The following is a 26,886-nucleotide window of genomic DNA, read 5'->3' as shown; positions in this document are numbered from 1 at the left end:
CATTAAAAATAACATCATTGTATATGATCATAGATTCTGTAAAGGGTTACTAAACTTTTGCATGCCACTGTATCATGACAATGGGTCAATGATTCATAAACATGATTTTTTTTATATTACTGCTATTGTAATGAAACACATCTCTTTCTTTGATTTCAGCTTGGCATCCCAACAGTTGCTCCTCGCATCTCTGCTTCCTGGACCCAAATGTCATGCTGAATGTTGAATGACCATCAGCTTTGCCAAGACAGAACTGCTTATGATTTCAGCTGACCCAACTTTGGCGTTCCTAGTTGACACACAAACTTTTCTGACCATACGGCACTGACCTGATCCTGCTGATTTGCCCAGTACAACATTAGGAAGATCAGACCCTTTCTTATGGTGCATGCTACAAAACTCCTTGTCCAAGCTCTTGTTCTCTCCAGACTGGACTGTTGTACTACTCTGTTAGCAGACCTTCCAGCATGTACTACCAAGACTCTGCAGCTAATCCAGCATTGACTCGCAGACTAAACCATCCGAGGTGTATATGTCTTTCTTTTTCAGATAAGCACAATCAGACGTATATCAGGGGTGAGTAAATCATGGGGCCATTTTAGTTTTTTGGTGAACTATCCCTTTAACACTGACCCTTTAAAAAAAAACTGCTATGTCTACTGTGTTAGACTAACTGGGACTTTGTATTTTACATTACACTGTATGTTTTATTTGTCGTTGCAAATGTATAAATGTGTATATATCAAATGCATTTAATGTACAAATGTTGCATGTTCTGTATATAACATGTATTTCCTATAATTGTATTATTCTTTTTTAAATTGACATCCAATGCTTTAGTATAATAACTAATACGGTGAATGTGCAGGTTCATTTAATTATTATGCATTGAATTGAATTGTTAATTTTACAGAAAATTGCTGAAAATGTAGCTTTTTTCTGTGTTCTGCTCATTTCTTCATTGTCCAAACATTTGAAACTGTAATTTCTGGAAAATGAATGATTAAAATGTATATCTACACACATTTGTGTTTAAGTTATGAATTTACTACATTTTTGTACATTTTTTGTTGTTTAATGTTTTACAAACTTATTCTAGGTAGACATAAAATAACTCCTAAATGCCTTTTAAATTACAGATTTGTTCTGTAAAAATGAGGATTAATCATGTAAATATACAACATTTTTGTAAAAAAAGTGTGCTTACTGCATTTTTAAACATTATTTCTTAGTTATTTCACATAGAAAAATTGTACTTTTAAAAAATAAATTACTTAAAATGGACATAGCAACTATATAAAATAACTAATTAAAACCTTAAATTTACAGTGATAAACCTGAAAGTTGGTGGTTTTTATATGTATTTCACGTAATTTGTCAGTTTTTTAATAGTCTAAAACATATTATCAATGGTAATATACTGCAATTTAATTAATTTTGACTGTAAATTCAATTCTGTATTTTCACAGTTTTGCTTGTAATTTTGTGAAATGGTTATTTTCTGTAATTTAACGGAATATCTCTGGAAGTCCTGCTGCCAGTCTTTTACGGTTTTTTACAGATTTTTTTTTACAGTGTACCATTCGGGTGAAGCTATAATTTAAAAAAATATTCTCTGGTCAGAAGTGGACCCAAACTCCATAAGGGTTAAACAATAAACCCCAAAACCTCTCCTGCATAACATACTTGAGTTTATTTAGTGAGCAGTTTGATCCTCCAGTTTTTCAGAGAGCAGCTTCACTCCTGAATCTCCCGGATGATTGTAGCTCAGATCCAGCTCTCTCAGGTGTGAGGGGTTTGAAGTCAGAGCTGAAGACACATAACCACAGCCTTCCTCTGTCACCATGCAGCCAGACAACCTACAAAAGCATACAACAGCAATCCACATTGAATTAGATTGTTTTTGTTCCCTTTTATATTTAACTGATCAATAAAATGGTTGGTCACAAAAATGATTTTGTGCTCATTTATCATTATCAATAAGAAACAAATATTGGACATATATATTTTAAATGCAAATGTAAAGCATGAAATCTCTCACAAATAATAGTGGCACAATACTGCTGCTAAATCTTATGTAAAAGTAGTGAAAGAAAGAAACATAAGATAGGAAAAAGGCCCCTAGTGGCTAATGTAATGGCTTCTTTCTGCGTTTTGTGTAATAATTGCCACAACCAACACACTTTCACAGCTTTTTTAATTCTGTTACAACATATTCAACTCAATATTACAGGTGAAGAGAGGGGCGGAGATGTCAACTGATCACCTCTCTAAAAAACTGGAGGATCCAATCTGCTCAATAAAGAGTCCCACAAGTCAACAAGGCCTGATAGGACTCCTTCTTCAGCTTGACGCCATTCCTTACTTCCGGTGTCCACCACCGGATTCAGGGGTTGCCCAACAGACCTTCACAGTACATTTGGGCCTGTCGAGTCTGTCCGGCGTCTTTCCCCGCCAACAGATCCAACTGAACCGCTCTTTGTCTAGCTTGTCACCTAGGACCTGTTTGCTTTAGGAGACCCTACCAGGGCCATATAGCTCCTAGGGCCACTGAGGCACTCAAACCCTCCACCACATGTGGTCCTAGGAGAGACATTCTGTCACGAATGAGGGGTCTGAGGCGTGCGGATCCATGTGCAGGCTTTTATTAAACGAAGGCATGGTCAAAGCAGGCAGGTGTCAAACAGGGCAAACAGATGTATCAGAGGCAAGGCAACAACAAAATCCAAATACAGGCAGAGGTCAGGTCAGGCAGGAAACAATCACAGAATCAGAAGACAGGCAGGGTCAAAACCAGGGAATCTATAACTCGGAAAACACTCAGAAACTCGGGAACAACAATAGAACAGGCGAACAATGCAATCTGCAGATGAGTGGCCTGCTGCAGTATTTATAGTCCTGGAACAGGAAGTTGTCGCAGAGGGAGTGAATGCAAATCACCCAGAGATAAGGGCTCCCTCTGCTGGCTTGGTGACACATTCTGTCTTCACTCCATTTGTTTCTACAAATTCTTTGCCATCTTTCTTCATATTTAGTTGTCTATTATTATCTATTCACAATGAATATTCATTATTGGTTCTACATTTTAATACATTTTTTAATTAATAAACATTATTACTATATTTTTTTCTAAAACACCAATCTTACTGATAAATCACTGGACTTTTTATTCTAGTTTGTGAATCTAAAATAGTTAAACAGCTTGGGGGAAGCACTCCCATATTGCCAAATTTAAGTGAAGGTGGGAATCTGCTGACTTCGACTGGGGATATTGTCGGATGGTGGAAGGAATACCTCAATACTGGAGAAAGATCTCCTCAATTCCACCAATTTTCTTCTTCCAGCATGTTCCACTGAGGAAGCAGAGGCCAGTGGCTCAGATAAGCAAACACGCTAAAAAACTATGTCTTGAAGATATAAATGCAGACGTCTATTTGACGCCTCTGAGATGTGCGTTTGCTAACAGGGAACCTGCTGTCAATGAATCTATCCTGTTCATGCCAAGTCTATTCCAAGTCAAGTCTATTCATTGTTCAGTCAAGTGTGTTTCAAGTCAAGTATTTGTTTGTTTAGATTATGGATTATGTCTCTGTAAATAAAACTGCACATGAGTTCTCACTATCCTCGTATTCAGTGAACTAAATTGTTACATTATGGTAATTAACTATATGAAATATTCTGCCTGCATGTCTTTAATTTGTGATCATTCTGAATGTATATTATTAAATAGAATCAAGCAGTAAAGAAAAGCACTCTAAATGTGCACACTCACTAGTCTAGACTTCACACTCTGAGGGTGTGTTTTGCAAAACTACTAGATAATTTAAAATCTCACATCATTAAAACAACAATTATGATATTATATGTAGCACCCCCTCTCTTTCTGGTGTAGAAATTTGTAAGGGACTGCTCTTGGTTCATAAATAAATGCCTTGAGTTGTTGGATTAAGGCCCCCCTCTCCCTGATCTTACCTATTATATACGTTATTTCCTGAGACAATACCCTCGAAAACAAACACGATGGTTCACGGATAGAAAAAGTGTAATTTAATGGAATAGAAAAGAAAAGTAAAACAAGGTACTTCAATTAAGAAAAATACTTTCTAAATCCTAATTTTCTCCAAACCACATATCTCCCTCCCTCTTTTAGGTTATGGGAAAGCAGACAATGTACTGAATAAATAAATCAAATCCAATTTCAATATAATTTAAAGAATGTGAATGTCAACGTAACAAACAGCAACAACAGTGGGCCCACAAAATCACACACACACCTCCCCGCTGCAGGCCTGTGTCGTGGCTAGTGTGCGTTGAGGCCTTGAAAACTGAAACTGGCCACTTCATTCGAGTGAGCAAACGAACAAACAAGCACACAGTACCCTTTCTTCCCGTTCCCGGATCGCGATTTCTGAATACAACCCCTGGCAAAAAGTATGGAATCACCAGTCTTGGACGAGCACTCTTTCAGACATTTCATTCTGTAGAACAAACTCAGATCACAAACATGAAACAATCATGAAGTCATTCCAAAGTGCAACTTCTTGGCATTCAGAAACACTAAAAGAAATGAAGAAAAAACATTGCGATAGTCAACAAATGTTACTTTTATAGAGCAAGCACAGGGAAAAAAATATGGAATCATTCAATTCTAGGGAAAAAAATATGGAATCAGATAAACAAAAAACAATCAAATCATATCACTAGTATTTAGTTGCACCACCTCTGGCTTTTATAACAGCTTGCAGTCTCTGAGGCATGGACTTGATGAGTGACAAGCAGTATTCTTCATCAATCTGGTGCCAACTCTCTTTGATTGCAGCTGCCAGATCAGCTTTGCAGGTCGGAGCCTTGCCGTGGACCATTTTTTTTCAATTTCCACCACAGGTTTTCAATTGGGTTGAGATCTGGACTATTTGCAGGCCATGACATTGACTGGATGCGTCTTTCTCCAAGGAATGCTTTCACAGTTTTTGCTCTATGGCACGATGCATTGTCATCTTGGAAAATAATTTCATCATCCCCAAACATCTTTTCTATTGAAGGGATAAGAAAACTGTCCAAAATGTCAATGTAAACTTGTGCATTTATTGAAGAGGTAACCACAGCCATCTCCCCAGTGCCTTTGCCTGACATGCAGCCCCATATCAAGGACTGTGGAAATTTGGATGTTTTCTTTAGGCAGTCTTCCTTGTAAATCTCACTGGAACGGCACCAAACAAAAGTTCCAGCATCATCACCTTGTCCAATGCAGATTCGTGACTCATCACTGAAGACAACCTTCGTCCATGATTGCTTCTCCTTAGCCCATTGCAGTCTTGTTCTTTTCAGTTTAGGTGTCAATGATGGTTTTCTTTAGCTTTTCTGTATGAAAATCCCATTTCCTTTAGGCGATTTCTCACAGTTCGGTCACATAGATTGACTCCAGCTTCCTCCCATTTATTCTTCATTTGTTTTGTTGTGCATTTTGGTTTTCAAGATATATGGCCTTCAGTTTTCTGTCTTGACGCTTGGATGTCTTCCTTGGTCTACCAGTACGCTTGGCTTTAAGAACCTTCCCATGCTGTTTGTACTTGGTCCATATCTTAGATACAGCTGACTGTGAACAGCCCACATCTTTGGCAACCATGCGTGAAGAGTTACCTTCTTCAAGAAGTTTGACAATCCTCTCTTTGGTTTCAAGAGACATCTCACTTGTTGGAGCCATGACTCTTGCCAATACACTTGGTCTAGCAGCCCGCCAAGGTGTGATAACTGCAATGCTTTTAACTGCAGACTAACGAGCAGATCTAATCTGAGACAGGTGCACAATTAAGGAAAGGAAATTGACTGAATGAATCCTTATTTTCTCTTCAGAATTGAATGATTCCATATTTTTTTCCTCAGAATTGAATGATTCCATATTTTTTTCCCTGTGCTTGCTCTATAAAAGTAGCATTTGTTGACTATCACAATGTTTTTTCTTCATTTCTTTTAGTGTTTCTGAATGCCAAGAAGTTGCACTTTGGAATGACTTCATGATTGTTTCATGTTTGTGATCTGGGTTTGTTCTACAGAATGAAATGTCTGAATGAGTGCTCGTCCAAGACTGGTGATTCCATACTTTTTGCCAGGGGTTGTATTCCTGGTCCTCCACCGAAGCGTTGATCGTCCCACGATGCCGGAGAAACACCCAGCGTTTCCGGTAGCTGGGTGCGCTATCCGGAGGAATAAAAGAAAAAAAAGTCCTGCGATCTTGAGATCCAACGAAGAAAAGTCTATCCATGGTACACGACGACAGCGATCGTGTGAATGTTTTGACACACAAACACTAGTACAGCTGATGCACTAACAGTCGCGGCGGCAACGTCCATAAACGTTCTTGAGAAAACGCTGATAAACTCAACGTTAACCCATATTATGGGCTAACTATTTGTTAATAATCAGAGAATAAAAGAGAGACGATGGAGCCTGGTAGAGCTGGTGGACTGACGGAGCACGGTGGAGAGGAGGGAGCTAGGAGCCTAAGGGAAGGCGACGGGTCTACAAGCCGAGGTGGAGTCCGGGACTCGGAGGCGGGACGATGAAGCGAGGGATCCTTCACCACGGGCGGCGATGGAGACTGGCAGACCCGTGGCGAGCTCCAGGTGGAGGGCAGAGGATGAGTGCAGGGGCTGCTGGGATCCATCGTCGACGTGTGGCAAGGGTGGTAGGGTGGGATAACTTGAGGTGGTACATGAGGCGCGGGCACTGGAGGCTTTGCACGAGGCGCGGGCACTGGAGGCTTTGCACGAGGCGCGGGCACTGGAGGCTTTGCACGAGGCGCGGGCACTGGAGGCTTTGCACGAGGCGCGGGCACTGGAGGCTTTGCACGAGGCGCGGGCACTGGAGGCTTTGCACGAGGCGCGGGCACTGGAGGCTTTGCACAAGGCGCGGGCACTGGAGGCTTTGCAGGGCAGGCGGCCATGTTGGAAAGCGGCGCAGGGCAGGCGGCCATGTTGGGAAGCGGCGCTGGGCAGGCGGTGACTGACCATCTCGGGAAGCGGCGCTGGGCAGGCGGCGACCATCTCGGAAGCGGCGCTGGGCAGGCGGCGACCATCTCGAAGCGGCACTGGGCAGGCGGCGACCATCTCGGGAAGCGGCTCTGGGCAGGCGACGGCCATCTCGGGAAGCGGCACTGGGCAGGCGGCGACCATCTCGGGAAGCGGCTCTGGGCAGGCGACGGCCATCTCGGGAAGCGGTTCTGGGCAGGCGGCGGCCATCTCGGGAAGCGGCTCTGGGCAGGCGGCGCCATCTCGGAAGCGGCTCTGGGCAGGCGGCGGCCATCTCGGGAAGCGGCTCTGGGCAGGCGGCGGCCATCTCGAAGCGGCTCTGGGGCAGGCGGCGCCATCTTGGGAAGCGGCTCTGGGCAGGCGGCGCCATCTTGGGCAGCGGCTCGGGGAAGGCGGCCATCTTGGGCAGCGGCTCGGGGAAGGCGGCCATCTTGGGCAGCGGCTCGGGGAAGGCGGCCATCTTGGGCAACGGCTCGGGGAAGGCGGCCATCTTGGGCAACGGCTCAGGGAAGGCGGCCATCTTGGGCAACGGCTCAGGGAAGGCGGCCATCTTGGGCAGCGGCTCGGGGAAGGCGGCCATCTTGGGCAGCGGCTCGGGGAAGGCAGCCATTACTGGATTTGATGCTGTATCCTTTTCCTCCTCAACACCCAACGCGAAAGCTGACCCCACAGTCACTAAACCGAACTCAATAAACTGAGCAAGTGACTCACGTGGACTCTCACAAACAAGTTTTGATTTGAGTGGCTGATTTATTCCCTCATGATACAACTCAATCAATAAGCAGTCAGGTATGTCAGAGAGGTAAGCCATGTCCAAAAACTCTTGAGTATAATCCTCAATTGATCGGGTGCCTTGCTTGAGGGCCAATAAACGTCTAGCGAGGGTCCTACCTGGCCATGGATCAGGTGAAAAGCCGCTGGATCCTGGTGTGAGGTTGCATTCTGTCACGAATGAGCGGTCTGAGGTGTGCGGATCCATTTGCAGGCTTTTATTAAAGGAAGGCATGGTCAAACAGGCAGGCGTCAAACAGGGCAAACAGGAGTATCAGAGATGAGGCAAACACAAAATCCAAGAACAGGCGAAGGTCAGGTCAGGCAGCAAACAATCGGAACAACGGAAGACAGGCAGGGTCAAAACCAGAGAATCTACAACTAGGAAAACACAAGGAAACTCAGAAACTCAGAAACAACAATAGAACAGGCGAACAATGCAACCTGCAGGTGAGTGGCCTGCTACTGAATTTATAGTCCTCAGACAGGAAGTTGTCGCAGAGGGAGTGAATGCAGATCAACCAGAGGTCAGGGCTCCCTCTGCTGGCTTGGTGACAATTACAAATACAAATTAAAACAAACTGAATAAAATACATACTTAAACCCTATCAAGGATTTATTTTCTATAGGGTTACATATATCTTCTGTGATATTGCACACTGTGTAGTGAGATTACATGTGGAAAATCTATACAAGATTAACACGATAATTGCATACATGGTTTTTGCATGCATTCTAAACCTTAAGGTTTTTTTTAAAGAGTTAATAACAAAGAATTTCAAAGTCAAACCTCAGTATCTTCAGTCTAGAGTTTGGACTCTTCAGTCCTTCAGAAAGAAGCTTCACTCCTGAATCCTGCAGATCATTGTTACTCAGGTCCAGCTCTTTCAGGACAGAGTTTGAGGATTGTAAAGTTGAAGACAAACTCCCACAAGACTGTGCAGTGAGATTACATGTGGAAAATCTGAACAAGATGAACACAGCAGTTGCATACAGAATTGAACTCAACATTGGGATTTTTTAATGAATAAATAATGAAGTATTTCAAACACATGCCTTAGTATCTCCAGTTTAGAGACTGGACTATTGAGTCCATCAGAAAGAAGCTTCACTCCTGAATCCTGCAGATCATTGTTACTCAGGTCCAGCTCTTTCAGGACAGAGTTTGAGGATTGTAAAGTTGAAGACAAACTCCCACAAGACTGTGCAGTGAGATTACATGTGGAAAATCTGAACAAGATGAACACAGCAGTTGCATACAGAATTGAACTCAACATTGGGATTTTTTAATGAATAAATAATGAAGTATTTCAAACACATGCCTTAGTATCTCCAGTTTAGAGACTGGACTATTGAGTCCATCAGAAAGAAGCTTCACTCCTGAATCCTGCAGGTCATTGTTACTCAGGTGCAGCTCTCTCAGGACAGAGTTTGAGGATTGTAAAGTTGAAGATAAACTTTCACAGGACAGAGCAGTGAGATGACACCCACACAGCCTGTGAAAAGAAGACAATTGACATATTGATGTGAATTTATCAGGCACGTTTGTACTGAATAACACTTAATAACAGGAATACAATAACAATGCACTTCTAAATTATTTAAAAACTATTATATTTCATTAGTTATATATAAACTGTATTTATTACATTACTAGACTATATACAAGTGGTGGGTTCATCACTGAGTGTCTCTGTAATTGAACATGCTTAAAGAAATAAAAATAGATGTTTTACATACCATCTAAGCATACTAGGTGTATGGGATTTTTATTTTCTTACAAAATATTTAACTGGCATTTTTAATCTCTATCATTTTAGTGGGCGGGTGGTTCAACCCCCCAAGAGCCAATTGAGGGAAGTCTTATTACTAATAAGTTATGTGTTCTGAACTGTTAAAAGCTACCACATGATAAATACAATGGAAAGACTTGGAGGGACTAGGACAATTGAATTTGATTGGATTTGTCTGAAAAAAAAGTCACATACATCAAGGTAAGTAAAACCTGCTAATTTTCATTTTATGATTAACTAACTATAGTCACCATAAATACAACATGTGTGATAGATAATGCTTTGTTTGCATTTTCAGATTTTCTGTGAAAACAAACTTTAAGTGCTAAAATTGCTTTATGCTTTAATTAAGTGCTCCTTTATTGGACACTGGTTGCATTCATATTTAGTGTTCCTTTTGTCTATTTTTACAAGTGCATTAAGTGCACATACATACATTTGTTTTCCATTACAAATACTTTCTGTAGAAACAGTACATTTGTACTGAATAGACTATATATCCTGTCTCGTCTAAGACTGTTTTTAAATAAACTTAAATACATAACTTTTTTTTAAATAAACTGTTAAACGTCATTAAGGTCTTATTTCATCTCATAAGTGGGAAACGGTATTACAAAATTCTCTGTTTTTGTTTTTTTGACTAGATAAAATAACACTGATACAATCATACTGAAATATCTGCTACCTTTAACAATGAAACACCTATTTATTAACATGTTTGAACATATTAAGTTTCAAACGTGTGTGATTGTCAAACCTCAGTATGTTTAAACGACAGTGTGAACTCTTCAGTCCATCAGAAAGCAGCTTCACTCCTGAATCCTGCAGATCATTGTTACTCAGGTTCAGCTCTGTCAGATGGTTTGATGTTTGTAGAGCAGAAGACAGAGTTTCACAGCATGTTTCATCAAAACCACAGCTTTCAAATCTGCCAAAATAGAATGTTTTAGCCTGATTATCTACTGATGTTCAGTTTTTTTCTGCAATAACTTATTTTTCTCTTGATAATGGGGGGAAAAATTTAACTTCACATTTACATTTCATTGTTTAGTGACGTAGAACAAATCATTTAATTAAACAGCAGTCAGTGAAATACTCACAGAGCTTTTCTACAGCATCTCACAGCTGGAATGAGTCTCTTGTAGTCTGAATGTTCTGATGTGAACCTCTTTGGGTTGAACTCATCCAGCACTTTCTCTGACATCAGCAGTACTGAGGTCAACACTGTGCACATTGAAGACGAGAGATCTCTTCCTGGATGTTCATCTGAACTGAGGTAACTCTGGATTTCCTCATATAATGAATGATCTTTCAGTTCAAGTAAGCAGTAGAACAGGTTGACTGAAGCTTCATCTGAGATGTCCTGTTGTTGTAATTCTTTAATGTGGGCACTTAGATTTCTGATGCTCTCTGTGGTGTCTTCAGTGTGTGTGATCAGGCCTTTGAGCAGATTTTGACTGGATTCCAGTGAAATGCCCATCAGAAACCGCAGGAACAGGTCCAGATGCCCTCTCTTACTTTGCATTGCTTTTTCAATGGCTCTCTCTGTTAAGTCACGCCATTTGACCTTTCTAAAAGGAAATGTAAGATTTTGTATGACTGTAGTTTGTGAATTCTCAAAGAAAAACTTAAGCTCTTGCTTGTTTTTTTTCAGGTAACAGGTGAACACATGCACTGCAGCGAGGAACTCTTGAATGCTCAGATGCACAAAGCAGAAGACCTTTGTCTTATAAAGTCCAACTTCCCTCTTAAAGATCTCAGCGATCATTCCTGTGAACTCAGCATCTTTACTCACATCAATACCACATGCTTTCAGATCTTTCTCATAGAACACAATGTTTTCCTGCTTCAGCTGTTCAAACGCTAGCTTGGCTAACTTCAGAATCATCTTTCTATTTAAAAGTAAATGCTCTGAACATTCTCCTTCTTGTTGTTCATCATACTTCTGACTCTTCATGTTCATCTGTATCCTCAGGAAGTGAATGTACATTTCAGTGAGTGTTGTGCTGATGTTCTCTTCATTATTCTCAGTGAGAATATCCTGAAGTACTGTGGCTGTGATCCAGCAGAACACAGGAATGTGGCACATGATGTAGAGACTACGAGACGTCTTAATGTGTGAGATGATTCTGGAGGACAGACTCTCATCTGTGAATCTCTTTCTGAAGTACTCCTCCTTCTGTAGGTCAGTGAATCCTTGCACCTCTGTGAACAAACCTACATACTGAGGAGGAATCTGATTGGCTGCTGCTGGTCGTGATGTGACCCAGACAAGAGCTGATGGAAGCAGTTTACCTTTGACCAGACTTGTAAACAGCACATCTACAGATGATCTTTCCTCAACAGTGTTCATTGTATCACTTTCAAAATTCAAAGGCAGTCGACTCTCATCAAGTCCATCAAAAATAAACACAAGTTTATATTCTGTATATAACTTTGATTTCTCCAGGTCCTTCAATTCAGGATTAAATTTCAGCAGAAACTCATGGAGACTGACCTCTCTCTCTTTAATCACGTTGATCTCTCTGAATGGAAGCAGGAACACACAGTCTATATCCTGATTAGATTCTCCTTCTGCCCAGTCCAGGATGAACTTGTGCACAGACACAGTTTTTCCAATGCCAGCGACTCCTTTGGTCAACACAATCTTTAACTCATTGTTTTTCCTTAGTTCAGTAAATATATCATTGCATTTGATTGGTTTGTCCTGTGTTTTTTTGCTCTTGAAAGCATCATCAATCTTCAGAATCTCATGTTCCTGATTTACATCTTTTATATCTCCCTCTGTGATGAACAGATCTGTGTAAACAGCTTTCAGATCTGTGTCAGTTTCTTTGTTGCCCTCAAAAATGTATTTTGCCTTCATCTTCATGTTGTTTTTGTGAGTCTTCAAGACATTTTGCAGCTCTACAATAAAAAGAGACAAAAACACTAAACAAATTTGTCATATTTTCATATCAGCATGATTGTTATTATTTGCAACTGATTCAGATTCATATTTAACAATTTTCAGTTTTACAATATCTGAATGTCTATGCTCTTTCCAGATCACTTATTGATTGAGATCTTTATGCCATGAGATCAGTCTCACTCAAAACTGATGAATGGTTTCCACATGATCTAGCACATCAAACAGAATGTGTGTTTAAACTTGCTTTAATTAACCTTAGCATGCGTGACCGTAATCATGTCTCGGTGGTACTGAATCTATTTTGTGACAGGGCCACCTTTTGGTTAACTTTAATTGAATTCAAATACATTATAAGATGTTTAAGCAAGGCTTTCAGACCATTGTAGGCTTGGTATCACTGGGGACACTTCTATATATCTGTGTGAAATCTGCCTCTGATGTGATCTCTTATTTCCATTCACAGGCAGTGATATGATATATGTGGGTTATATGTGATATGTTGTGAATTACCTCTAACAGGGACAGATGTCTTCATATTGTCCTCAGTCTGAGCTGGGAGAGAGAAAAAGAGAGAATCACTCTGGGAAACATTTATCTCAGAAACATATCAGTAGAGCAAAGAGGTCAAACCTTCACACTGTTAAATATTTAATAATGTTACAGTCACAGTAAATTAAATGTTACCTTGCTTGTGTTCATTCTGCAACTGTTCAGCCAGATCATTTTGGTTTATCTTTCTCAGGACGTCTACCATGACCTTCACAGCTTCATCTGGTCCAAAACACATCACCATCTTATCTACTGTGTCACATCTATCTGCATTTTCCAATTCAGACTTTGATATGCACTTTTGATAAAAATTCACTAAATGCCAATGAAAATTCTTCAGTTCATCTTCTGCCAGCTCCATCAGTTGGTCCAAGAGCAGCTTTTAACAGACGCCATCGCCCTTCACCAACTCACGACTGCAGATTAAGAAAAGAAAAGAGCTAAAGTGAGCTCAAATGTGACATTTTAAAAACTACAGTGAAAGCATTTATAATTTTTTTTATATTTCTGCATAAATATGACCCAAAACATAAAATTTATCCTGAACGTAGACAAAGAAATCTACAAAAGAAATTGAGATAAACTATTGATTGTTACATATCTGTTTGCTGAAAAGTATGTGAATTTTTGTTTTCTGTATCTGATGTGTCCTCATTTGCAAGTTTCCTACATCTTGTTCATCTTGTAGGACTTTCAGCCTGTTCCTCATTACATAACCACTTCAACTCTGTGATGTTGGTGGGTTTTCCTCAATTGAACTGCTTGTTTCAGCTCCTTCCACCTCCTTCTTTAACCGTTGTTTGTTGTCTTGCTGTATGGCCCACTTTCTCTTGAGACTGAGTTTTGGGACAGATGTCCAGGAGATCTCTTGTTCTTTCACATGGTGAGTGTCTGATGAGCATTTAAAATTTGCTGAGCAGTTTTAGGACAAGTGTCTGTTTTAGGACAAATGGTTTTGTTTGGCTTTTGCATTTTTTGCAACAGCATTTAGAGTATTAAAATATAATATTGTCTGTTTTTTTTCTCAGGACTGACAAGGCCTCTAAGGCCAAAAATTGTTTCCTTAGTTTATATGCTGCTTTGTACTGTTTTCATTTTTTTTCAGTAATAAAAACTGTCCCAAGACGTCATATAGGCCTAATCATTTTTATCTTAAGGACCGTTAAAGACAGACATTCACAGTCAAAACCTAAAATGAATTTGTCCAAAATGTATTCGTTATCTATATATTAAATCATCTGTTTTTGTTCTTCTTAATACCAAATAGCTCCAGATATTTAAAAAAATACCTTATGGACAGGTTTAGGGAGATATCTTGTGGACTTTCTGTAATTTACAAAGCACAAACCAGAATCTGCAGAATGGAGAAGGTTTGACTATTCACAAAACCAAAATATAAGTTTTATTTCAATTGTAGTTAGTCTCTTTTTTATTTAAGTGAATATAAAAAAAAACTTATCGGTGCTTATTTAGGTTATTAAAAGGGGTGTAAAGATGCTTATTTAATTTATTATCACAAGCAAGGTTTCAGTCCACTGAACTAAGCAGGGAGAATTTGCTCTCTGTATCTGTCAGTCACTAAGAGTTATTTTGTGACAACAGACTGGGGTCTTGCTTGGAGCCCTGATTTGCTCTGATTAGCTCTGATTAAAAGAAAATGCAAATTAATTTTAGTGGTTATTGCATCAGATCCACTCCCCGTCACACTGGTATTAACAAGCGTCTGGTGCAACCACTCTGAGGTAAATTAGCTGTTTAAGTATTATTTGGGGAATCAGATCTTTGAGTTGATTCAAGTAGATTACACTGATATGAACATCAAACTTCAAAGGCATTTATACCTATCAAAAGGCTATGCATAGACTAAAATAGCAAGCTTTCTTCTTATATATATATATATGTTTTTTTGTTTTTTTTTACAGCACATTAGAGTGAATCCTGTTTGTTCATATTTGATCATGTTTCATGAGTGTTTCATGATTAAGACAGTATTTAATCTTTACTTACATGAATAAGGAAGTGTCTTTCTGCTCCACAGCTGAAGACTTGCTTTGATCAAAACGTTCAGTTTCTAGACAACTTCTCAAAATGTCTTTATTTTCTCTTTATGTTCATGTATGTCTCCGCATAAACATTAAAAATGATGATTAGGTTAATAGTTTTAAAGGTTTTTCGATCAGAAAAAAAAAACGATCAGGTGTAAACGTCACATGTAAAGTACAAGGTGCATAACATCAAAGTATCGCGAGATCGACTGACGGTTCTGTGTTCTCTTTACTTTCGCTCTCGCGGTACTTTGATTTGTACTTTGAACGAGGTCATTCAACGAACACACACCTAAGCACTTTATTTTTCAACGCGGAAGTAAATACGAGGACGTCCTTACTTCTAATGTGTTAAACTTCCGTTTCACGAGCAGCTAGTGGAAACAAACACAGACCACTGTATCTGTGTCCCAAACTGAAGCGCGTGAAGCTCGAAGCCACGCCTCCTCAGGATTTCCTCAGGTGTTCTAGATTACCCTCCTGTCGCATAGCAACGGAGAGCTGACGTCCTACAGGATAGGAGGAGCCAGAGTCGATCACTTTCACTTTCATGTTTCACGTCACAATGGAGTCGGTCTCGAGACTGGTTTAATCCCCGGATGACAACTTTAATGCAGGCATGGGCTTGGATCTTGCTTGAATGCAATGATCCATTAAAAAAAAAAAAAACTATAAAAACCATACAATACACACACAGTAGATCAAATGCTGAATAATATCTAAGGCCTTTTCTCTATCATATATAAAGTACTAGATTTTCTTCAGTTTTGTTCTCGGAGTCATTGTTGTCGATTAAACCCAACATTATATTAAGTATAAATATAAGTTAAATAAAACAACCCTGAACATAATTCAGAAATAAACTGCAACATACACAGTGGTGCAGCACTAATATTGATACAAAACCATCCAAATTATTTTTCAGAACAATACTGTAGGCCTATACCTTCACTTTAAGTAGTAGTATTAGCATATACAATACAATACTTTAATTATAGAAAATAAACATTCTGTAATCATTTACTTACTCTCATGTTTTCATTTTTGGTTGAAGTCTCCCTGCAGCTAAGATTTTAAATGTGACGAGTACTTTTTCCCTAATGTGGTATTAGTAGTTACTAAAAGTAGTTTACTAAAGTATCCCAGTATTTCTTGGTCTAATTAGTTTTTCATAGCTATTCATTTCTCTTTTCCGTCTTTCTCTGCATCAGACAGAGTCCTGTACTGAATGTGCCGGAACTGGTTTAATGGTTTTGGGCTGAGCAGAGAGATCCTACAGGGCTCCTGGATCTTCTGAGAAGAGAATGGGTTTCACAATCCAGACCCTGGTGTTTCTCTCCTGTCTGGACACTGGTACATCATAAAGAGGGTCTCCATGCCTCTTCTACTGTCCACTGCATTGTCTCCTCCGAGTCTCTGAGAAGACTTTCCACTCTTTTCTTCAGAGAAGGGTTAATAAATAATCTATTCTCTGTCTCTCTGGAGTTTAATGTCTTCTCTGAGCAGCTCCACCAGCATCCGCTCACTCCCTCACCTGTCCCAGGACACCTGCAAATCTAAGCAAGCAACAACAGAACAACGAATTTCAGCAAAAAGTGTCTATTAACTTTCTTACATTGTCTTTTCATTTCTCCCCAGCCAGAATAATCCTAAAACAAGAGCAAATGGAAACGCGTATGAAAAAAATATAGCAACCCGACCCCAGATGAGCAGAAGAAAATGGATAGATAAAACATTTTTTTCTATCCAAGAAGTTAAAGAGTTGTTTGGAGCATGTTTTTTTTTATTCAAGTGTTTCTATCGTATTTTGTGCATGTTTTCTTGCTGGATGAGAAATTTGTCCTACTTTGAGCGCATAGTTTTTTTTTATACAAATCTTTAGAATTTCTGCACATTTTGGCATCTACGTCCAGTGTTTTTATGCAATATACATACAAAATATATAGTTTTTATGCTCATAAAAATAGGTTGATGGAAACAGCTAATGGAGTAAGCATGGCAGTAAATATAAAAGCTCATCCAGATTTCAGAGCCCATGTGTAGGGGATGTCCTTCAGAAAAAATTCTGGAAATACAACCTACTTGCTTCATCACAAAGAAATAGATCACCTAAAAACTGAATTTATAATCTAAATCAAGAAGCCTTAACTCAATGCTCTCATGAAGGTGCATACGGCCGTTGCTGGAAGCCGGTATTTTAGGTTAAAATTTTAAAGATAAACTGGACACCACACTAGGGTTGTGCTGATTGACGATAATATCATGTGTCGACTCTAAAACTACTCTTTACAGCATGTTAGCAAAAAACACTGACGCTTATTCTTTATCATCATACAGAGAAAGTCACTCGAGTGAAAGCAACAAGGTCATTGTTTACATACGCATCATCGACCAATCAGCTTATGCCAAGTCATTTAAAGCTGTTATGTAATGTTAAGAACACATTAATCTGCACCTTCTAGAGTTTTGTGAAACAACTACACATTTAATTAATAGACCTTTTAAAAATGTATAAGACACTATTTCACTTTACTCCTGTGGGCCCACCACCTGCAGGAGCGGCAGCCAAAGGCGGGGACTTCGGCAACCCGGCCCCTGGACACAGAATCTGGTTTTACGGACATGGAATGTCACATCTCTGGGGGGAAGGATCTGGAGTTGCTGCGGGAGGTGGAGAGGTACCGGCTAGAGATATTCGGCTCAACTCCATGTGCAGCTTGAGCTCTGGAACCCATCTCCTCGAAAGGAGCGGGACTCTTCACTACTCTAGTGTTGCCCGCAGTGAGAGGCAGCGGACTGGTGTGGGCTTGCTCATAGCCCCCACAGCTTAGCCGCCATGTGTTGGAGTTTACCCCGGTGGGTCGCCTCCCTGCACCTTCGGGTTGGGGGGAGGTCTCTCACTGTCATTTGTGCCTACGGGCCGAATGGCAATATAGAGTACTCGGCCTTTTTGGAGTCATGACCGAAAGGATGAGATCCTGGACACAAGTGGCCAAAATGAGTTTCCTCCGTAGGGTGGCTGGGTGCTCCTTTAGAAACAGGGTGAGGAGCTCGGTCACTCTGAAGAAGCTTGGAGTAGATCCGCTGCTCCTCCACATCGAGAGAGGCCAGCTGAGGTGGCTCGGCATTTGTTCCAGATTACAGAGGGCTAAAAGGAGGTCAAGGAAATAAGGAGTAGACAGAAAGAATCTAAGGGGGGAGAGGTGTTCAAATCTAACAACAAAGTTCACATTTCTATTAAGATTTGTTTTCTGATTTGTTACATAGACTCTTTATATAATTAGTTTTAGTGATTCGGTCAAATTAATTTCACGTCAGTGTTTGTTTACAAATTAGTTTACAGTGTTTGTGAAGCAATTCATTCAAATGTCTCTGTTTCAAAAGCTTTGTTTCTCCTTCACTAAGTTATCCATTTATAAAATATAATTTTCATATCCATTTCACGGCTGTATATACAATTCTTTAAATGCGACTTGACTTCACCATCCAGCTAGGTTCTTCGTCAATTACCCCATCAACCTCAGTCAGAAATCTTGGTGTAATCCTCGATGACCAACTAACCTTCAAAGATCACATTGCAAAGACTGCTCGATCCTGCAGGTTTGCATTACACAACATCAGAAAGATCAGGCCCTTTCTAACAGAGCAAGCTGCACAGCTACTTGTCCAGGCCCTTGTCATTTCTAGACTGGACTACTGCAATGCTCTTCTGGCTGGACTTCCATCAAACACAATAAAACCTCTACAAATGATTCAGAATGCAGCAGCACGGCTGGTCTTCAATGAGCCCAAGAGAACCCATGTTACACCTCTCTTTATCTCCTTACATGGGCTACCGATTGCAGCTCGCATCAAGTTCAAGGCACTGATGCTTGCATATAGAACAACCACAGACTCAGCACCGGTCTACTTCCACTCACTATTACAAATCTACACACCCTCTAGAAGTCTGAGATCTGCTAGCGAGCGACGCCTCGTGGTACCATCTCAAAGAGGCTCGAAATCACTCTCCAGAACTTTCTCGTTCTCTGTTCCTGGCTGGTGGAACGATCTTCCCGTACATATCTGGAATGCTGGATCTCTGTCAATCTTTAAGAAACAGCTGAAAACTCACATCTTTCAGCAATACCTGACCTCATCATAAAAAAAAAAATAAATAAATAAAAAAAAACTCTCACTGTCTTTGTCTCTCTTCTCATCCCCCTTGTTTATTCCTTCCCTTCTGGCATGTACTAATTTGAACACTGCCTGTGACTGGGTGTTATAAGCACTTACTCTGGCTGTTTGTGTCTCAAAAAATGAATCGCTGTTGTACTCTCAATTGTAAGTCGCTTTGGATAAAAGCGTCTGCAAAATGACTAAATGTAAATGTAAATGTAAATGTAAATGCGATGCACTGTGAAGACTTTTATTTATATTCAAATAGGCAGGCAAAGAGTCAAAGATTACAAAGGCTGCAAATATCCTCAAATATCTGCCGATCTCTTGATTCAGGTGCAACACTTGGCCGTTTGATTGTGGATGGTATCCTGAAGTGAGGCTGACATTTATGTTGAGTTGTTTACAAAAAGCTCTCCAAACTTGGGACGTAAACTATATCCTCTGAGATATACTCGAAATACTTTATGGAAGAGAGCTTGAGCTGTTTCCATGGCAGTGGGAGTCCTTTTAGAGGAATTAGTGAAGTTAGTGAAGTTATTGGAAGGTGGCATTGAGGGATGTGGACCCATTGTCATAGACTGGAGTGGGCGTGTCCGAGAGGAGGGGCGTGGTCTTGGTCAGGTCTGGCGTCGTGTGACGAAGCACACCTGAAGTGTATCGAGCCTTGTCACCGCCGCCGTTAAATACTGAGCGCACCTCTCCTCGAGAGACCGGTCTCTTCCCTCGTGCATGTGTGACCCATTTGTCAGAATTATATCAAGAAAAGGAGGAAAAATATCTACAAGGTCTGAGCTCACCAAATATATGTTCTTTATATTAACTACTAGTATTTGGAGTCTCGGGTTCGGGGTCTTACACTAAACACAGAATTATATATAAAAAAATAATTGTGCTTAAGAAATGTGTCTGCACTCGCGATTCAAATATCAATTCAGTCACCAACTGCTTGAATAAAAACACATACACAGAAATACGTTTCAACGGGTGTTATTTGTATTCAGTGTGTCCTCTTTTTGTTTCTCTTTTTGTTATAAACTGCAAACACTTTGCAGTATAATTGTCACTTGTTTAACAAAAATATATTTGTGTACCTTCAACGAATTATCAATGAATTACCACAAACAATGAATTATCAACAATCACAATTGAATAAAATGAAATAAAATGAAATAGACAGTCCAAACATACTGTAAAAAATGACTGTGAGATTTACAGGAAAACAATGTAAAATTCCTACAGAAAAGTATTGTAAATCCAAAAACATATATTTTTGTTTGAATCACAGTGAACTTTTGTAAACTATTAAACAGAATGTTTTGTTATATTTACAACAACGATATGCGATTATAATCAAATTTATTTGTTAAAACTACAAAGATTGGTATAAAAAAACAGAGAAATACTGTAATACTCATCACAAAACAACTTTGTTCATTTGACATGTAAATATTGTCAAAACTAAAGTTTTAGTCAGTTGTTCTTAAAAATACAACTAAAGTAAGTCACTATACAAGTTTATGCTGTACTTGTAACATGATTGATGCAAATTGAGGTAGTAAAAATGTTTTTAAAAAAATCTATTGTCAACCTGAGAGGTTGCCTGTCTGTATTTATATATAAAAATATAGGCTACAATTATAATAACATTGTTATTATAATTCAGGCTATTTGTAGCATATTGTAGAGTGTGTATAAGAAATTAAATTTATTGATTCAGTCCTAATCCTTATATGCCTTATGTTTATTTTAGTCTTTAAATTGTAATGTAATTCTTAACCTACTGGTTTTCTACATAGGCCTATTGATAAAACAAAAGTAATAATTTGAGCATTGTGTCATTATCACAGGCTAAACAATTAAACAGTGCCTTCAGTAACCGCTTTGATTTATTTGTAGCCTACTCTGTTTATAGAGTATGTGTATAAGGAATTAAAATTATTGAGGCCTGTGCAAAGGAACACTTCTGTTCAGTCATAACCATAATCCTTGTCTGCTTTATGTTTCTTTAAATGTTTATGTTATGCTTAGCCTACTGGTTTTCTATGTATATTTATAAATTATTTCAGCATTGTTTTCAGCACTGTATCATTATCACAGGCTAAACAACCAGTGCCTCCTCTAACCACAGACTTGTACTTGTCCTCTCTTCTTGTGCTCTGCCACTGAGTCTGCTAATTTTGAATTTCATAGTTCGCAGATAAGCTCGTCTCTGATTGGATAATGACGTGAGGCGAGGAGCGCTTGTTAGAAAGAAAACAGGCACAGCAGAAGAAAACAGGAACAGTGTCTCGGAACAGTGTCTCTACAATTTTAAGAAGTTTTTAAGCGGGTCTGCTGCTGTTCAATTGGAAAATTAAAAGTTTGCACGGTAAGCTTCACATTGTTTAGCCTACTTTTTTGGAGACCACACGAAAATGTGTGCTGAAAGCACTTGGTGTAAACTAGCTAGCTAGATCAATGATAAGTTGGTTCAGCTAAAAAGCACAGGCAAACACTTGAAATCCTAAAAATGATCACCTGTGTCTTTTGTAAAAAGAAATTGGATACATTAAGAGGCTATGTACTACATTGCAAAGTGCATAGGAATGAGCCCCGTTGTCTTTTTAAATGTGTTGGCGCCAACTGTAGTCAAACATTTACCACATACTCCGCTTTCAAGGGCCATTTTTATCGTGTGCACAATGCACCGGAAGCTGCTCCTATAGCTGTTGTTGCGGATTTAAAATGCGCAGTTTCATTATGTGCCCGCCGTTTTCACACGGTGAAAGAGCTTGTGTCTCACTTAAATGATCATATTGGAGAGGGCAGGTCTGTTTCATGTCCAGTAAGTGGGTGTAAACACGTGTTTACAAAAAAGTCGTCATTTACTTCCCTCATGTGTAGAAAGCATAAAACATGCTCCCCAGATGGTATCGATAACATGTACAGGGAAACTCGCCCTCAGCCCCCAGATGTCTTTGCCAGTACAGATGATTCAGAAAACACACATGAAGCCATGCCAACAGCTAGTGCAGCCAGTGATATGCCAGAGAATGATAGTCAGTCTTATGTCAGAAACCTGTGTCTCTTTTACCTTAAACTGCAAGGACAGCTGCTCATTCCTGCCTCAACTATACAGACTATTGTTGAGGAAATGCAGAATGTGCACGAGTTAGGCCAAGCCTATACAATAACTAGAGTAAGTTTTTTAAAAAATGATATGAGCCTATCAGATGAAGCAGTCTCTAAAATCTGTGACTGCATTAAAGAGTCAGATTTGTTCTCTGCCTGTCATCAGGGTCAATTAAGAACTACATACTCTAGAAATCAGACATTCACAAAAATGTTTAATTACACAGAACCCCAAAAGTGGCACTGGGAATGGATGAAAACATGACACAAATTTGCTTACTACATACCAGTAGCAGAAACTCTGAAGAGCTTTTACAGTCACATTTAGGGAGGAATACACAGTCACAACAGTTTGGAGATCCTGATGTAGAGGTTTTTACGGATTTATATGATGGACAAAATTTCAAATGTCACCAGTTCTTCAGTGAAAACCCTGAAAGCCTCAAACTGATTTTGTACCAAGATTCATTTGAAATTGTGAATCCCTGGTTCTGCTAAAAGATGCACAAAGTTCTTGCAGTCTATATTTCATTAGCAAATTTACCCATTCATTTGCGTTCAAATACTGATAATATGTTTTTAGTCTTCTTGTGTGTTGAGGATGAACTTAGGCGTTTTGGAGTAGCCAAAGTTTTCTCAGAGTTGTTGGAAGATCTGAAATCCTTGGAGACAGATGGAATAAATGTAGATGGACAAACAGTAAAAGGGGGTCTTTACTGCATTGCTGGGGATAACTTGGGTTCTCATTGCATAGGTGGGTTTACAGAGAACTTCAGCCGCTCTCAATATTTTTGCAGGTACTGTGAAATCACAAGAAGTGAGTTTGTGGCTGATCCGAATGTCTGTGGACCTTTTACACCCCAGAGACGTATGACGCAGCTGTTGCTGATCTCCAGGCTGAAAACATCCAAGGTGTCAGAGGGATAAAGGTAAACTCTATCTTTAATGCCCTTGAGTCCTGGTCTCCCGCCCTGTTTAGGTCATGACCTCTTTGAAGGAGTCTTGTCATATGATCTAACGCTGTACCTGAAGAACATTAAAAAAAAGAAAAAATGGTTCACGATTATCGCTCTTAAACAGGCGCATCAAACAGTTGAAGTACAAAGGATCTGAAGCACTCACAAAGCCATTTGCCGTCAACCCGGATGGAGCCAAGTTATCAGGGCAAGCCATTCAAAACTGGAACCTTTTGAGATTGCTACCAGTTTCGATTGGTGACAAAGTGCAAAATCATGAGGATGAAGTATGGCAGTTAGCTCTCCAGCTAAAAGACATTGTGGATCTTATTTGTGCTCAGAACATTTCCTTGTCCCAGATAGCATATCTTGACATTTTGATCCAAGAATATTTGGAGTTGAGAAAGATGTTGTTTCCTGAAGTGCAACTAAAACCCAAGCACCACTATTTGCGCCATTATTCAGCACTGATCTTGAAATTTGGTCCATTGATTAGGTTATGGACGCTTAGGTTTGAAAGTAAGCACAGTTATTTTAAAAGATGTGCCAGACACTTGAAAAACTTCAAAAACATTTGTCAAACTTTGTCAGAGCGTCATCAGATGTATCAGGCATATCTTTTAGCTGGGCAAGAATGCAGTAAACTACTGCAAGTGAAGGACAGCTGTGCGTTTTATCCCCACCTCTACAGTGACACTATTAAACATGCAGTCAGGGAGTTAGCCTTTTCAGAAAGCAATACCACAGTTACCACAGACATTCAGTACAAGGGCACTGCATATAAAAAAGGACAGTTTCTTGTGTACAGAAATGATGAGTATATGGAGTTTGGTGAACTTCTACTCATCTTGATTCATAATGACACATCTGTGTATGTTTTGATGGATATCCACAAAGGCACCTTCCTCTCAGAATACCATCTGTATTCTGTGACAAAGGACAGTCTTGGGTTACAGTGTATCAACATTAATGACCTGCCCGATTTCTATCCTTTGGTGTCATACATTCTTGATGGATACCAAGTCATTTCACTAAAACACAGTATTGTGGAAAAATAAAGTCCAATTAAAGCTCACTTCTTACTGTAAATAATTTGACATTAATATGTGTTGCCTGATGCATGTCCCTGCTCGGTTAAGTGTATGTACTGTATATATTTTCTGTTTTGTTTGAAGGTGCCATTTTCTCTTTAGTGCAAATATGACTGACTCAGAGCGAACCTTCCTAGATGTCGCCATCATGGAAGTCCTACCACAACTTCAAGCAGTAAACAAAAACATCCTGGAAGAGCACTTGCAGTCCATTGGAGTCGAGACGTATGATGATCTACGCTTCGTAACGGAGGCTGATTTGATGACAGCATTAAGACCTGTAGAAGCCAGAAAGCTTCTTTCTGCTTGGAAACGGAAATGTAAGAAAAAACACTATACACCACCACACAACTATTCAAAATCAAAAGCAGACATGGACATTGTGAAATATTTTACAGTGTGAATCAATCTTATTTTTTGCCATTTAAAGACCACACTCCCGAGAAGAGTTCACTATCATCTGTGGAAGCCTCACCTACCCAATCGCTGCCAACGCTCTCTGTTTCACCCCAAAGTTCATCGTCAAGCTCCTCTAGCAGCCCAGGACTTGACACACAGTGGGACGTCAACTTTGAAATTCCATGGAGTAAATTTCCTGAGGAAGTGATGCAGGCTTTAGAGAGGGGAAAAAGGCCTGGCCCAAAACTAAGGAGGCAAATGGATTGTTGTGACTGAGATGATGCAAAAATGCCCTCTTGTAGGTAAAAAGCATTCAACTGACGTTGCAACAAAAATGGTGGCAAAATATCGCAGTTCTCTCCAAGATGTAATAGAGGGTGATATTGTTGGAACAGGCTACCATTCCCTTGTCAAACAGTTGCAAAACAGAATTGAAAATGTGAGGCGCACTTCGACACCCAAAATAAGAAAAAGAAAACATCAGACCGATGACTCGGACCAAACAGACGAGATCCCATTAGAAGATAGAGCAGCAATGCAGGACACTTATGGGTGCATTAAATGGAATGTAAAATTTCTGCCCCTTGAAGAAACTCAAGAGAGCCAGCAGCAAAGATGGAAAAACTCAAGGTGATGTTCCAACACTCTGATGCCAATCCAGAGGAGGTAAAATGTTTAATGAAGTCCACATTTTACACACAGCGTCAACATGTCAACCAGGGAAAAAGTATCAAATGCCTTAGAGAGGAGTGGCCGTTTTGGTTTGATGAACTTGGCATGTCAGTCCACTTTATGGAACTCACTGGGATTGACCTCAAAGAGACATTCACACGAAATTTGGATTTGAAAGGAAAAAGGCTTCTCGACTACTTGACCACAGTTTGTGTCAACAAGAGCAAGAAATTCCTTCAGAATTATGCAAGGCTTCAGAGGAAGCGGGGACTCCAGAGTGGCTGTTCAGATGACGTGATAGAGATGACCCTGCTTCTGCTCAGCTACTTTGATGAGAAGGAGGAGTCCATGTTCTTCCATGTAGAAGATACATGTCTGGCAGAAGAGGTCCAACTGGAGCAAGTGCCTCTGACACCCGTTGTTATTGTCTGTGGTAAGTCTGTTTCATATCTTTTTTTTTTCTTTTTTTTTTAATTGCACTGTTTATAGAATTTGTCATGTGAGTGCAGCACTTATTAATATAACCTGTTAAATAATTTGTTCATAGGACAGTCCTGCTATTCCTCCACAAGGTACATGCTGAGTCTGGATCGGAACCTTATTAACACAAACATCTCCTCCTTCATTTCTGCACTGTGCCTCATGTTCGGGAGCTACTACTGTTTTAATATTCACTATCCATCTGAGCTGGCTTCAACTCTGGAGTTTCTTCAAAGGTGAATAAACATAGCTTACTCATTTCTCAGACCTGGGACTCGGGACCTGGAGTCCGGCTCAGAGGTCCTGGTCTTAACGGACCTTAACTAAGGCTGGGACTCAAGACCGAGAGTCAGACCCAGACTAAGATCTGGACTCGAGCCCGGTCTTAGTCTGGGTCTGACTCTCGGCCTTGCCTCTGGGTGTGGCCTGAGTCTCGGTCTTGGTTCGGCTCTGAGTCTTGGCAAGGTTCAGACTGTTGTTTTTTTTTGGTTTTTTTAATATATGCATGTCAAAAGTTTGGAAACTGTACTATTTTTATTTTTTTGTTTGTTTTTGAAGGAAGTCTCTTCTGCTCACCAAGGCTGTATTTGTTATTAAAAATACAAAAAAAGCTGTTATATTGTGAAATATTATTAAAATGTAAAATAACTTTTCTATTTGAATATATTTTAAAGTGTAATTTATTCCTGTGATGCAAAGCTGAATTTTGAGCATCACAAAAATGCTCAAAATTCAGAGTCACGTGATCCTTCAGGAATCATTCTAATATGATGATTTGATGCTCAAGAAACATTTGATCATTACTAACTGTTAAACTGTTAAAAGTATTTATCTGAAATGGAAAGCTTTTGTAACATTGTAATACTGTTCAAAAGTTTTGGGTCGGTAATTTTTTTTTTTTTTTGTTGTTTTAGGAAAG

General features: G+C 39.7%; 3 protein-coding genes across 4 annotated transcripts in view; 1 reads left to right on the top strand and 2 right to left on the bottom strand.

Moving 5' to 3' along the window:
• Positions 1 to 1,720: 1,720 nt before the first annotated feature.
• Positions 1,721 to 13,430, bottom strand: LOC122342420 (NACHT, LRR and PYD domains-containing protein 12-like; the record flags this gene model as incomplete). The annotated part of the gene is made up of 8 exons (XM_043236193.1): positions 13,188 to 13,430; positions 13,014 to 13,055; positions 10,693 to 12,499; positions 10,350 to 10,520; positions 9,122 to 9,295; positions 8,856 to 9,029; positions 8,590 to 8,763; positions 1,721 to 1,859 (listed from the first exon to the last, which is right to left on the bottom strand). Coding segments are annotated over exons 1-8 (2,907 nt in total), but the record flags the coding sequence as incomplete, so codon positions are not given.
• Positions 13,431 to 16,509: 3,079 nt separating this feature from the next.
• The window catches only part of LOC122342408 (arf-GAP with GTPase, ANK repeat and PH domain-containing protein 1-like), a 23,705-nt gene continuing 13,328 nt past the window's right edge, over positions 16,510 to 26,886 (bottom strand). Inside the window, exon 2 of one of the 2 annotated variants that reach the window (XR_006250558.1) lies at positions 16,510 to 16,653. Coding sequence is in view for 1 of the 2 variants with exons in the window: in XM_043236178.1 (XP_043092113.1) it covers positions 18,001 to 18,245 (245 nt within the window). In the remaining variant the exon portion in view is untranslated. Of the gene's footprint in view, positions 16,654 to 16,805; positions 18,246 to 26,886 lie in introns of those variants that run through there. The other variant, XM_043236178.1, reaches the window with a different exon arrangement.
• Positions 24,755 to 26,886, top strand: part of LOC122342407 — a 5,252-nt gene continuing 3,120 nt past the window's right edge. The window contains exons 1-2 of the mRNA XM_043236177.1: positions 24,755 to 25,920; positions 26,035 to 26,203. Of these exons, the coding sequence (XP_043092112.1) occupies positions 25,431 to 25,920; positions 26,035 to 26,203 (659 nt within the window). The 5' untranslated portion in view covers positions 24,755 to 25,430. The remainder of the gene's footprint in view (positions 25,921 to 26,034; positions 26,204 to 26,886) is intronic.

This window comes from Puntigrus tetrazona, chromosome 4 (assembly GCF_018831695.1).
Source record: "Puntigrus tetrazona isolate hp1 chromosome 4, ASM1883169v1, whole genome shotgun sequence".
Taxonomy (NCBI): domain Eukaryota; kingdom Metazoa; phylum Chordata; class Actinopteri; order Cypriniformes; family Cyprinidae; genus Puntigrus; species Puntigrus tetrazona.
The sequence above is the reverse complement of the archived record's forward strand: the minus strand, read 5'-3'. Positions and strand labels throughout refer to the sequence as shown.